This window comes from Scardinius erythrophthalmus, assembly GCF_964197995.2.
Source record: "Scardinius erythrophthalmus genome assembly, chromosome: 18".
Classification (NCBI taxonomy): Eukaryota; Metazoa; Chordata; class Actinopteri; order Cypriniformes; family Leuciscidae; genus Scardinius; species Scardinius erythrophthalmus.
This window is the reverse complement of record NC_138238.1, coordinates 22378813-22393621: the sequence shown is the minus strand read 5'-3', so window position 1 is coordinate 22393621 and position 14809 is coordinate 22378813. Positions and strand designations below refer to the sequence as shown.

Below are 14809 nucleotides of genomic sequence, written 5' to 3'. Positions count from 1 at the left end.
GGAGTCAAGAACAGTGTTAAACGTCACTTCCTGTTGCCAGCAGGTGGCGCTATGACTGTAACTGAATATAAGCATGGTCATGTGTTCAGGACAGAACGCTTATCAAAAGTGTGAAGTTTGGGGCAGATTGGACATTCCATGCCTGAGTTACAGCAAATTCATATTTAATTGCAGTAATATCATTCTTTAGCACTTAGCTAAGTGTTTGCTAGTATGTTTTAGCATGTCTCTAGTATGTTGGTAGGATGTTTAGCACCTACTGGCATTTTTTTATATGTTATTAGGAGTCAAGAACAGTGTTAAACGTCACTTCCTGTTGCCAGCAGGTGGCGCTATGACTATAACTAAATATGAGCATGGACATGTGTTCAAGAGATAACTCTTATCAAACGTGTGAAGTTTGGGGTAGATTGTACATTGCCTTCTTGAGTAACAACAAAGTCCTGTTTCATTGAATTAGCATGGTTTAGCACTTAGCTAAGTACTGCTAGCATGTTTTAACATGTTTCTAGCATGTATAGAACTCAATGGCATTTTTAACATGTTGCTAGAACGGCATCAAAGTGTTAAACATGTCACTTCCTGTTGCCAGTAGGTGGCGCTATTACTATAACTGAATTTGAGCATAGACATGTGTTCAGGCCATGATTCTTATCAAATGTGTGAAGTTTGGGGCAGATTGGACATTACATGCCTGAGTTACAGCAAATTCCTATTTAATTGCAGTAATAGCATGCTTTAGCACTTAGCTAAGTGTTTGCTAACATGTTTCTAGTATGTTGCTAACCTGTTTAGCACTTGCTGGCTCTTTTTTATATGTTATTAGGAGACCACAAGAGTGTTAAACATGTCACTTCCTGTTACCAGTAGGTGGCGCTATTACTATAACTGAATTTTCTCATGTAAATGTGTTCAGGACAGAACGCTTATCAAAAGTGTGAAGTTTGGGGCAGATTGGACATTCCATGCCTGAGTTACAGCAAATTCCTATTTAATTGCAATAATAGCATGCTTTAGCACTTAGCTAAGAGTTTGCTAGCATGTTTTAGCATGCTTCTATTATGTTGTTAGCATGTTTAGCACTTGCTGGCACTTTTTTATATGTTATTAGGAGTCCATATCAGTGTTAAACATGTCACTTCCTGTTGCCAGCAGGTGGCGCTATGACTGTAACTGAATATGAGCATGGTCATGTGTTCAGGACAGAACGCTTATCAAAAGTGTGAAGTTTGGGGCAGATTGGACATTCCATGCCTGAGTTACAGCAACTTCCTGTTTCATGGCGAAACATCGAAATTTGTCAGGTCGCCGAGGACCCGCCCTTTGACGAAAACTCAAGATCTTCGCAATTTAACGTCGCAAAGGCCTTAAGATTACACTCACCAAATTTGAAGATGATCAGATTAAAACTGTAGGAGGAGTTCGTTAAAGTACGAGGCCTGAAAATGGCAAAAACTGCACAAAAATCTGAGAGGAAGTTCAAAATGGCTGACTTCCTGTTGTGTTTAGGGCTATGCTCCAAGAGACTTTTTTGTAGGTATTAGGTCATTACATGTATGTACCGAATTTCGTGCACGTACGTGGAACGTTGCGGGAGGCGCACTCCGTTGAACTTTTATAGGTGGCGCTATCGAGCCATTTTGCCCCGTCCAATTCTGAAACCTATATCAGATGTAAATTTTCGCCAGTTCTGACGCGTGTGCAAAGTTTCGTGAGTTTTCGAGCATGTTTAGGCCCTCAAAAATGCAATTAAATGCGGAGAAGAAGAAGAAGAAGAATAATAATAATAATAATAATAAACAGAGCAATTCCAAGAGGGTTCTCACACCATCGGTGCTCGGGCCCTAATAATAATAATAATAATAAACAGAGCAATTCCAAGAGGGTCCTCACACCATCGGTGCTCGGGCCCTAATAATAAACAGAGCAATTCCAAGAGGGTCCTCACACCATCGGTGCTCGGGCCCTAATTACAGTAATATCATTCTTTAGCACTTAGCTAAGTGTTTGCTAGTATGTTTTAGCATGTCTCTAGTATGTTGGTAGGATGTTTAGCACCTACTGGCATTTTTTTATATGTTATTAGGAGTCAAGAACAATGTTAAACGTCACTTCCTGTTGCCAGCAGGTGGCGCTATGACTATAACTAAATATGAGCATGGACATGTGTTCAAGAGATAACTCTTATCAAACGTGTGAAGTTTGGGGTAGATTGTACATTGCCTTCTTGAGTAACAACAAAGTCCTGTTTCATTGAATTAGCATGCTTTAGCACTTAGCTAAGTATTGCTAGCATGTTTTAACATGTTTCTAGCATGTTTAGAACTCAATGGCATTTTTAACATGTTGCTAGAACGGCATCAACGTGTTAAACATGTCACTTCCTGTTGCCAGTAGGTGGCGCTATAACTATAACTGAATTTGAGCATAGACATGTGTTCAGGCCATGATTCTTATCAAACGTGTGAAGTTTGGGGCAGATTGGACATTCCATGCCTGAGTTACAGCAAATTCCTATTTAATTGCAGTAATAGCATGCTTTAGCACTTAGCTAAGTGTTTGCTAGCATGTTTCTAGTATGTTGCTAACCTGTTTAGCACTTGCTGGCTCTTTTTTATATGTTATTAGGAGACCACAACAGTGTTAAACATGTCATTTCCTGTTGACAGCAGGTGGCGCTATTACTATAACTGAATATTCTCATGTAGATGTGTTCAGGCCATGACTCTTATCAAACGTGTGAAGTTTGGGGCAGATTGGACATTCCATGCCTGTGTAACAGCAAATTCCTATTTAATTGCAGCAATAGCCTGCTTTAGCACTTAGCTAAGAGTTTGCTAGCATGTTTTAGCATGTTTCTAGTATGTTGTTAGCATGTTTAGCACTTGCTGGCACTTTTTTTATATGTTTTTATATGTCCACAACAGTGTTTAACATGTCACTTCCTGTTGCCAGCAGGTGGCACTATGACTGTAACTGAATATGAGCATGGTCATGTGTTCAGGACAGAACGTTTATTAAAAGTGTGAAGTTTGGCGCAGATTGGACATTGCCTTCTTGAGTAACAACAACATCCTGTTTCATTGAATTAGCATGCTTTACCACTTAGCTAAGTATTGCTAGCATGTTTTAACATAAGCTAGCATGTTTTAACATGTTTCTAGCATGTTTAGACCTCAATGGCATTTTTAACATGTTGCTAGAATGGCATCAACGTGTTAAACATGACACTTCCTGTTACCAGTAGGTGGCGCTATTACTATAACTGAATATTCTCATGTAGATGTGTTCAGGACAGAACGCTTATCAAAAGTGTGAAGTTTGGGGCAGATTGGATATTCCATTCCTGAGTTACAGCAAATTCCTATTTAATTGCAATAATATGCATGCTTTAGCACTTAGCTAAGAGTTTGCTAGCATGTTTTAGCATGCTTCTAGTATGTTGTTAGCATGTTTAGCACTTGCTGGCACTTTTTTATATGTTATTAGGAGTCCATAACAGTGTTAAACATGTCACTTCCTGTTGCCAGCAGGTGGCGCTATGACTATAACTGAATATGAGCATGGCCATGTGTTCAGGGCAGAACTCTTATCAAACGTGTGAAGTTTGGGGCAGATTGGACATTCCATGCCTGAGTTACAGCAACTTCCTGTTTCATGGCGAAACATCGAAATTTGTAAGGCCGCCGAGGACCCGCCCTTTGACGAAAACTCAAGATCTTCGCAATTTAACGTCGCAAAGGCCTTAAGATTACACTCACCAAATTTGAAGATGATCAGATTAAAACTGTAGGAGGAGTTCGTTAAAGTACGAGGCCTGAAAATGGCAAAAACTGCACAAAAATCTGAGAGGAAGTTCAAAATGGCTGACTTCCTGTTGTGTTTAGGGCTATGCTCCAAGAGACTTTTTTGTAGGTATTAGGTCATTACATGTATGTACCGAATTTCGTGCACGTACGTGGAATGTTGCGGGAGGCGCACTCCGTTGAACTTTTATAGGTGGCGCTATCGAGCCATTTTGCCCTGTCCAATTCTGAAACCTATGTCAGATGTAAATTTTCGCCAGTTCTGACGCGTGTGCAAAGTTTCGTGAGTTTTCGAGCATGTTTAGGCCCTCAAAAATGCAATTCAATGCGGAGAAGAAGAATAATAATAATAATAATAATAATAATTAAAGCTGCAAGCAGCGATGAAAGGGCCCTCGCACCCATGCCATCAACACTCGGTGGCTTTAGGAAGACAGAGCATGGTTGGGAAATGTACATTTAAGGAGGTATATATAGTAAGAGTATGTCAAAGTCAGTTACAAAATGTTTTGTATAATGGTGATAATAGCATGCTTCATGACTCAGCTAAGTGTTGCTAGCATGTTTAGTCTGTTTCTAGCATGCTTAGTACACAATTATTATGTGGTTAGTACTGCATTACTGTGTTAACCATGTCAGTTTCTGTTGCCAGTAGGTTGCGTTATGACTATAACTGAATATGAGCATGGATGTGTGTTCAGGACAGAACTCTTATCAAACGTGTGAAGTTTGGTGCAAATTGGACATTGCCTTCTTGAGTAACAACAAAGTCATGTTTCATTGAATTAGCATTCTTTAGCACGTACCTAAGCATTGTTAGCATGTTTTAACATGTTTCTAGCATGTTTAGAACTCAATGGCATTTTTAACATGTTGCTAGAACGGCATCAACGTGTTAAACATGTCACTTCCTGTTGCCAGTAGGTGGCGCTATTACTATAACTGAACATTCTCATGTAGATGTGTTCAGGCCATGACTCTTATCAAAAGTGTGAAGTTTGGGGCAGATTGGACATTCCATGCCTGAGTTACAGCAAATTCCTATTTAATTGCAATAATAGCATGCGTTAGCACTTAGCTAAGAGTTTGCTAGCATGTTTTAGCATGTTTCTAGTATGTTGTTAGCATGTTTAACACTTGCTGGCACTTTTTTATATGTTATTAGGAGTCCATAACAGTGTTAAACATGTCACTTCCTGTTGCCAGCAGGTGGCGCTATGACTGTAACTGAATATAAGCATGGTCATGTGTTCAGGACAGAACGCTTATCAAAAGTGTGAAGTTTGGGGCAGATTGGACATTCCATGCCTGAGTTACAGCAAATTCATATTTAATTGCAGTAATATCATTCTTTAGCACTTAGCTAAGTGTTTGCTAGTATGTTTCAGCATGTCTCTAGTATGTTGGTAGGATGTTTAGCACCTACTGGCATTTTTTTATATGTTATTAGGAGTCAAGAACAGTGTTAAACGTCACTTCCTGTTGCCAGCAGGTGGCGCTATGACTATAACTAAATATGAGCATGGACATGTGTTCAAGAGATAACTCTTATCAAACGTGTGAAGTTTGGGGTAGATTGTACATTGCCTTCTTGAGTAACAACAAAGTCCTGTTTCATTGAATTAGCATGCTTTAGCATTTAGCTAAGTATTGCTAGCATGTTTTAACATGTTTCTAGCATGTTTAGAACTCAATGGCATTTTTAACATGTTGCTAGAACGGCATCAACGTGTTAAACATGTCACTTCCTGGTGCCAGTAGGTGGCGCTATTACTATAACTAAATTTGAGCATAGACATGTGTTCAGGCCATGATTCTTATCAAACGTGTGAAGTTTGGGGCAGATTGGACATTCCATGCCTGAGTTACAGCAAATTCCTATTTAATTGCAATAATAGCATGCTTTAGCACTTAGCTAAGAGTTTGCTAGCATGTTTTAGCATGTTTGTAGTATGTTGTTAGCATGTTTAACACTTGCTGGCACTTTTTTATATGTTATTAGGAGTCCATAACAGTGTTAAACATGTCACTTCCTGTTGCCAGCAGGTGGCGCTATGACTGTAACTGAATATAAGCATGGTCATGTGTTCAGGACAGAACGCTTATCAAAAGTGTGAAGTTTGGTGCAGATTGGACATTGCCTTCTTGAGTAACAACAACATCCTGTTTCATTGAATTAGCATGCTTTAGCACTTAGCTAAGTATTGCTAGCATGTTTTAACATGTTTCTAGCATGTTTAGAAGTCAATGGCATTTTTAACATGTTGCTAGAATGGCATCAACGTGTTAAACATGACACTTCCTGTTACCAGTAGGTGGCGCTATTACTATAACTGAATATTCTCATGTAGATGTGTTCAGGACAGAACGCTTATCAAAAGTGTGAAGTTTGGGGCAGATTGGACATTCCATGCCTGAGTTACAGCAAATTCCTATTTAATTGCAATAATAGCATGCTTTAGCACTTAGCTAAGAGTTTGCTAGCATGTTTTAGCATGCTTCTAGTATGTTGTTAGCATGTTTAGCACTTGCTGGCACTTTTTTATATGTTATTAGGAGTCCATAACAGTGTTAAACATGTCACTTCCTGTTGCCAGCAGGTGGCGCTATGACTGTAACTGAATATGAGCATGGTCATGTGTTCAGGACAGAACTCTTATCAAAAGTGTGAAGTTTGGGGCAGATTGGACATTCCATGCCTGAGTTACAGCAACTTCCTGTTTCATGGCGAAACATCGAAATTTGTCAGGCCGCCGAGGACCCGCACTTCGACGAAAACTCAAGATCTTCGCAATTTAACGTCGCAAAGGCCTGAAGATTACACTCACCAAATTTGAAGATGATCAGATTAAAACTGTAGGAGGAGTTCGTTAAAGTACGAGGCCTGAAAATGGCAAAAACTGCACAAAAATCTGAGAGGAAGTTCAAAATGGCTGACTTCCTGTTGTGTTTAGGGCTACGCTCCAAGAGACTTTTTTGTAGGTATTAGGTAATTACATGTATGTACCGAATTTCGTGCACGTACGTGGAACGATGCGGGAGGCGCACTCCGTTGAACTTTTATAGGTGGCGCTATCGAGCCGTTTTGCCCCGTCCAATTCTGAAACCTATATCAGATGTAAATTTTCGCCAGTTCTGACGCGTGTGCAAAGTTTCGTGAGTTTTCGAGCATGTTTAGGCCCTCAAAAATGCAATTCAATGCGGAGAAGAAGAATAATAATAATAATAATAATAATAATAATAAACAGAGCAATTCCAAGAGGGTCCTCACACCATCGGTGCTCGGGCCCTAATTAAAGCTGCAAGCAGCGATGAAAGGGCCCTCGCACCCGTGCCATCAACACTCGGTGGCTTTAGGAAGACAGAGCATGGTTGGGAAATGTACATTTAAGGAGGTATATATAGTAAGAGTATGTCAAAGTCAGTTACAAAATGTTTTGTATAATGGTGATAATAGCATGCTTCATGACTCAGCTAAGTGTTGCTAGCATGTTTAGTCTGTTTCTAGCATGCTTAGTACACAATAATTATGTGGTTAGTACTGCATTACGGTGTTAACCATGTCAGTTTCTGTTGCCAGTAGGTGGCGTTATGGCTATAACTTAATATGAGCATGGATGTGTGTTCAGGACAGAACTCTTATCAAACGTGTGAAGTTTGGTGCAAATTGGACATTGCCTTCTTGAGTAACAACAAAGTCATGTTTCATTGAATTAACATTCTTTAGCACTTAGCTAAGCATTGTTAGCATGTTTTAACATGTTTCTAGCATGTTTAGAACTCAATGGCATTTTTAACATGTTGCTAGAACGGCATAAAAGTGTTAAACATGTCACTTCCTGTTGCCAGTAGGTGGCGCTATTACTATAACTGAATTTGAGCATAGACATGTGTTCAGGCCATGATTCTTATCAAATGTGTGAAGTTTGGGGCAGATTGGACATTCCATGCCTGAATTACAGCAAATTCCTATTTAATTGCAATAATAGCATGCTTTAGCACTTAGCTAAGAGTTTGCTAGCATGTTTTAGCATGTTTCTAGTATGTTGTTAGCATGTTTAGCACTTGCTGGCACTTTTTTATATGTTATTAGGAGTCCATAACAGTGTTAAACATGTCACTTCCTGCTGCCAGCAGGTGGCGCTATGACTGTAAGCATGATCATGTGTTCAGGACAGAACGCTTATCAAAAGTGTGAAGTTTGGGGCAGATTGGACATTCCTTGCCTGAGTTACAGCAAATTCATATTTAATTGCAGTAATATCATTCTTTAGCACTTAGCTAAGTGTTTGCTAGTATGTTTTAGCAAGTCTCTAGTATGTTGGTAGGATGTTTAGCACCTACTTGCATTTTTTATATGTTATTAGGAGTCAAGAACAGTGTTAAACGTCACTTCCTGTTGCCAGCAGGTGGCGCTATGACTATAACTAAATATGAGCATGGACATGTGTTCAAGAGATAACTCTTATCAAACGTGTGAAGTTTGGGGTAGATTGTACATTGCCTTCTTGAGTAACAACAAAGTCCTGTTTCATTGAATTAGCATGGTTTAGCACTTAGCTAAGTACTGCTAGCATGTTTTAACATGTTTCTAGCATGTATAGAACTCAATGGCATTTTTAACATGTTGCTAGAACGGCATCAAAGTGTTAAACATATCACTTCCTGTTGCCAGTAGGTGGTGCTATTACTATAACTGAATTTGAGCATAGACGTGTTCAGGCCATGATTCTTATCAAATGTGTGAAGTTTGGGGCAGATTGGACATTACATGCCTGAGTTACAGCAAATTCCTATTTAATTGCAGTAATAGCATGCTTTAGCACTTAGCTAAGTGTTTGCTAGCATGTTTCTAGTATGTTGCTAACCTGTTTAGCACTTGTTGGCTCTTTTTTATGTTATTAGGAGACCACAAGAGTGTTAAACATGTCACTTCCTGTTACCAGTAGGTGGCGCTATTACTATAACTGAATTTTCTCATGTAGATGTGTTCAGGACAGAACGCTTATCAAAAGTGTGAAGTTTGGGGCAGATTGGACATTCCATGCCTGAGTTACAGCAAATTCCTATTTAATTGCAATAATAGCATGCTTTAGCACTTAGCTAAGAGTTTGCTAGCATGTTTTAGCATGCTTCTATTATGTTGTTAGCATGTTTAGCACTTGCTGGCACTTTTTTATATGTTATTAGGAGTCCATATCAGTGTTAAACATGTCACTTCCTGTTGCCAGCAGGTGGCGCTATGACTGTAACTGAATATGAGCATGGTCATGTGTTCAGGACAGAACGCTTATCAAAAGTGTGAAGTTTGGGGCAGATTGGACATTCCATGCCTGAGTTACAGCAACTTCCTGTTTCATGGCGAAACATCGAAATTTGTCAGGCCGCCGAGGACCCGCCCTTTGACGAAAACTCAAGATCTTCGCAATTTAACGTCGCAAAGGCCTTAAGATTACACTCACCAAATTTGAAGATGATCAGATTAAAACTGTAGGAGGAGTTCGTTAAAGTACGAGGCCTGAAAATGGCAAAAACTGCACAAAAATCTGAGAGGAAGTTCAAAATGGCTGACTTCCTGTTGTGTTTAGGGCTATGCTCCAAGAGACTTTTTTGTAGGTATTAGGTCATTACATGTATGTACCGAATTTCGTGCACGTACGTGGAACGTTGCGGGAGGCGCACTCCGTTGAACTTTTATAGGTGGCGCTATCGAGCCATTTTGCCCCGTCCAATTCTGAAACCTATATCAGATGTAAATTTTCGCCAGTTCTGACGCGTGTGCAAAGTTTCGTGAGTTTTCGAGCATGTTTAGGCCCTCAAAAATGCAATTAAATGCGGAGAATAATAATAATAATAATAATAATAATAATAAACAGAGCAATTCCAAGAGGGTCCTCACACCATCGGTGCTCGGGCCCTAATTAAAGCTGCAAGCAGCGATGAAAGGGCCCTCGCACCCGTGCCATCAACACTCGGTGGCTTTAGGAAGACAGAGCATGGTTGGGAAATGTACATTTAAGGAGGTATATATAGTAAGAGTATGTCAAAGTCAGTTACAAAATGTTTTGTATAATGGTGATAATAGCATGCTTCATGACTCAGCTAAGTGTTGCTAGCATGTTTAGTGTGTTTCTAGCATGCTTAGTACACAATAATTATGTGGTTAGTACTGCATTACTGTGTTAACCATGTCAGTTTCTGTTGCCAGTAGGTGGCGTTATGACTATAACTGAATATGAGCTTGGATGTGTGTTCAGGACAGAACTCTTATCAAACGTGTGAAGTTTGGTGCAAATTGGACATTGCCTTCTTGAGTAACAACAAAGTCATGTTTCATTGAATTAGCATGCTTTAGCACTTAGCTAAGCATTGTTAGCATGTTTTAACATGTTTCTAGCATGTTTAGAACTCAATGGCATTTTTAACATGTTGCTAGAACGGCATCAACGTGTTAAACATGTCACTTCCTGTTGCCAGTTGGTGGCGCTATTACTATAATTGAACATTCTCATGTAGATGTGTTCAGGCCATGACTCTTATCAAAAGTGTGAAGTTTGGGGCAGATTGGACATTCCATGCCTGAGTTACAGCAAATTCCTATTTAATTGCAATAATAGCATGCTTTAGCACTTGGCTAAGAGTTTGCTAGCATGTTTTAGCATGTTTCTAGTATGTTGTTAGCATGTTTAACACTTGCTGGCACTTTTTTATATGTTATTAGGAGTCCATAACAGTGTTAAACATGTCACTTCCTGTTGCCAGCAGGTGGCGCTATGACTGTAACTGAATATAAGCATGGTCATGTGTTCAGGACAGAACGCTTATCAAAAGTGTGAAGTTTGGGGCAGATTGGACATTCCATGCCTGAGTTACAGCAAATTCATATTTAATTGCAGTAATATCATTCTTTAGCACTTAGCTAAGTGTTTGCTAGTATGTTTTAGCATGTCTAGCCTATAGTATGTTGGTAGGATGTTTAGCACCTACTGGCATTTTTTTATATGTTATTAGGAGTCAAGAACAGTGTTAAACGTCACTTCCTGTTGCCAGCAGGTGGCGCTATGACTATAACTAAATATGAGCATGGACATGTGTTCAAGAGATAACTCTTATCAAACGTGTGACGTTTGGGGTAGATTGTACATTGCCTTCTTGAGTAACAACAAAGTCCTGTTTCATTGAATTAGCATGCTTTAGCACTTAGCTAAGTATTGCTAGTATGTTTTAACATGTTTCTAGCATGTTTAGAAGTCAATGGCATTTTTAACATGTTGCTAGAATGGCATCAACGTGTTAAACATGACACTTCCTGTTACCAGTAGGTGGCGCTATTACTATAACTGAATATTCTCATGTAGATATGTTCAGGACAGAACGCTTATCAAAAGTGTGAAGTTTGGGGCAGATTGGACATTCCATGCCTGAGTTACAGCAAATTCCTATTTAATTGCAATAATAGCATGCTTTAGCACTTAGCTAAGAGTTTGCTAGCATGTTTTAGCATGCTTCTAGTATGTTGTTAGCATGTTTAGCACTTGCTGGCACTTTTTTATATGTTATTAGGAGTCCATAACAGTGTTAAACATGTCACTTCCTGTTGCCAGCAGGTGGCGCTATGACTATAACTGAATATGAGCATGGTCATGTGTTCAGGACAGAACGTTTATTAAAAGTGTGAAGTTTGGCGCAGATTGGACATTGCCTTCTTGAGTAACAACAACATCCTGTTTCATTGAATTAGCATGCTTTAGCACTTAGCTAGGTATTGCTAGTATGTTTTAACATGTTTCTAGCATGTTTAGAAGTCAATGGCATTTTTAACATGTTGCTAGAATGGCATCAACGTGTTAAACATGACACTTCCTGTTACCAGTAGGTGGCGCTATTACTATAACTGAATATTCTCATGTAGATATGTTCAGGACAGAACGCTTATCAAAAGTGTGAAGTTTGGGGCAGATTGGACATTCCATGCCTGAGTTACAGCAAATTCCTATTTAATTGCAATAATAGCATGCTTTAGCACTTAGCTAAGAGTTTGCTAGCATGTTTTAGCATGCTTCTAGTATGTTGTTAGCATGTTTAGCACTTGCTGGCACTTTTTTATATGTTATTAGGAGTCCATAACAGTGTTAAACATGTCACTTCCTGTTGCCAGCAGGTGGCGCTATGACTATAACTGAATATGAGCATGGTCATGTGTTCAGGACAGAACTCTTATCAAACGTATGAAGTTTGGGGCAGATTGGACATTCCATGCCTGAGTTACAGCAACTTCCTGTTTCATGGCGAAACATCAAAATTTGTCAGGCCGCCGAGGACCCGCCCTTCGACGAAAACTCAAGATCTTCGCAATTTAACGTCGCAAAGGCCTTAAGATTACACTCACCAAATTTGAAGATGATCAGATTAAAACTGTAGGAGGAGTTCGTTAAAGTATGAGGCCTGAAAATGTCAAAAACTGCACAAAAATCTGGGAGGAAGTTCAAAATGGCTGACTTCCTGTTGGGTTTAGGGCTATGCTCCAAGAGACTTTTTTGTAGGTATTAGGTCATTACATGTATGTACCGAATTTCGTGCACGTACGTGGAACGTTGCGGGAGGCGCACTCCGTTGAACTTTTATAGGTGGCGTTATCGAGCCGTTTTGCCCCGTCCAATTCTGAAACCTATATCAGATGTAAATTTTCGCCAGTTCTGACGCGTGTGCAAAGTTTCGTGAGTTTTCGCGCATGTTTAGGCCCTCAAAAATGCAATTCAATGCGGAGAAGAATAATAATAATAATAATAATAATAATAATAATAAACAGAGCAATTCCAAGAGGGTCCTCACACCATCGGTGCTCGGGCCCTAATAATAATAAACAGAGCAATTCCAAGAGGGTCCTCACACCATCGGTGCTCGGGCCCTAATAATAATAATAAACAGAGCAATTCCAAGAGGGTCCTCACACCATCGGTGCTCGGGCCCTAATAATAATAATAAACAGAGCAATTCCAAGAGGGTCCTCACACCATCGGTGCTCGGGCCCTAAAAAGCAGTTTGAAATCGCTGGTGTTTCTCAAACTACCTTGTAACCAATCACATCAAAGTGTGATCATCAACGAGTGGATCTCTGAGCTGGTGTGAGTGAGTGGAGGCGGGGCTAATTTGCATATTCATAGAACCACGTATACATACATATATATATATATATATATATTGTTTTTTTTTATTTTTATTTTAAGGAAAAAACATTTAAATATGTAATTTTTATGATCAAAGGTGAGTGTTAAAGATAAAATGATTGACTACAGGGGGACTTTAACTGGTAAACTACATACTAAATGTTTGTATTCAACGGAGCCATCACTAGTAGAATAGGGCACTTGCAGACGGATCTTTTTTTGAGCATGAGAAACAGTAGGTTATCGTTAGCACTGCTTGAGCACAGAAAAACTCCAGCCTCAATTGTTGCTGAGGAGAGTTGGTGCAGTTTTAGTACCTGTACTGTGCTAGTTTTAAGACTGTTTTTATTAATAACCTTTGTTTAAATTACGCTCTGAACACGATTTATTTGCACATTTTGTAAACAAGTTTTAATAAACATCGACTTGGTGTCAACTGCATTTCCGTTTTTACATCTTGACGTGATCCTGTTTGTGACTGCTTGGGTCCCTATCTCAGCTTCTGCTGAACTTCCCCCTGTGATACACAAGAAATTGTCACATTGGCATCCAGGCCACGTTGCAGACAATTTTTCACTTCATATTTTAAGCACAAGCGAAACTGCATATTTTATATAGGTACAGATCTATCTGATGGCTATTAAATATAAATGCATATTTTTTTTATATACAGTACAATAATTAAGAAACAGTTGAGTAGAAATCCCCAGAAATTCAGAGAACCTCTGCCATAGATGATCACTTCATAATTCATATTATATAGGTGTCCAAGAGAGGCTTATTAAAAATATTACTACAAGAGACAAATATGGACTGCAGCATCTCAAAGAGTTTGTTTTTTTCTTCTTCTGTAGAACAAAGATATTTTGAGAAATGTCTGTTTTTTTGTCCATACAATGGAAGTCAATGGTAACAATGGTAACAAAAACAGTTTGGTTACTAGCATTCTTCAAAATAATTATTTTCTATTCAACAGAAGAAAAAAAGTCATACAGGTTTGGAACGACATGTGGGTTTATAAATGATGACTGAATTTTGGGGTTGTTGGTTAACTATCCCTAGAAATTAGAGCAGTATCTTACTTGGGCGTGTCTGACAGGAGGATGCTGAAGTCTTCTTCCTCGCCTAGCAGTACACTGGAGCTCAGAGTGGTGGGTGATAAGCTACTGTAGAAGCGCCCAAACGTCTCTTCGTCATCCAGGGTCATCACCTCCTTCTCCTTCTCCTCCATCACCTCGATGGTGGAGTTCTTCATGCCTGTGCCTGCATGTTAAATGAAGAGAGAAACAGATCACTGCATACAACTATATTATGCATTAACCTGCAAATTATTTAGAGTATTTCAATGAATAACCTTTATTGTGAAGTCTGTCTAAGAAGGACTCCAGTTTGTCCAGTCTTTTATCTCCCTCAGCATCAGGACGTGTGGAGATTTCTGTTCGAGGGACATATCCAGGCATGAATGAAGAACACTTTGTAGAAACAATGGCCCTGACAGTACATTATTGATGCAAATGAGTATTCAAACAGGGTCACAGATGATGTCAGACGTATACCTTCTAATGGTTTGACTGGTGTACTGTTGCTGGCCTTCTTGCTAAGGATGGTGGGAACATCCTCTCTGTTGGGTGACACTAAGCCTGATGGGAAACAGATGAGTCAACATGAAAACATTCTTGTAACTGCTTGAACCACAGAATGTACATTAAAACCTGATTTTCCTATGTGCAGGAATTATGGTATGCAGCAAGTATCTTGGTTTGTGCATTTACCTTGAAAAAGTTCAGGTCTCTGCACAAAGCTTAGTCTTTGGCTACAAACTAGGAAAATTATTTT

At 39.3% G+C, this 14809-nt stretch overlaps 1 protein-coding gene across 6 annotated transcripts in view; it reads right to left on the bottom strand.

Moving 5' to 3' along the window:
- Nucleotides 1-14809, bottom strand: part of svild (supervillin d) — a 226291-nt gene that overhangs the window by 63985 nt on the left and 147497 nt on the right. For all 6 annotated transcript variants that reach the window (XR_014032158.1, XR_014032159.1, XM_081393653.1 and 3 more), the window contains 3 exons: nucleotides 14530-14613; nucleotides 14328-14408; nucleotides 14056-14236 (listed from right to left, as the gene is read on the bottom strand). Coding sequence is in view for 4 of the 6 variants with exons in the window: in XM_081393653.1 (XP_081249779.1) it covers nucleotides 14056-14236; nucleotides 14328-14408; nucleotides 14530-14613 (346 nt within the window). In the remaining 2 variants the exon portion in view is untranslated. The remainder of the gene's footprint in view (nucleotides 1-14055; nucleotides 14237-14327; nucleotides 14409-14529; nucleotides 14614-14809) is intronic.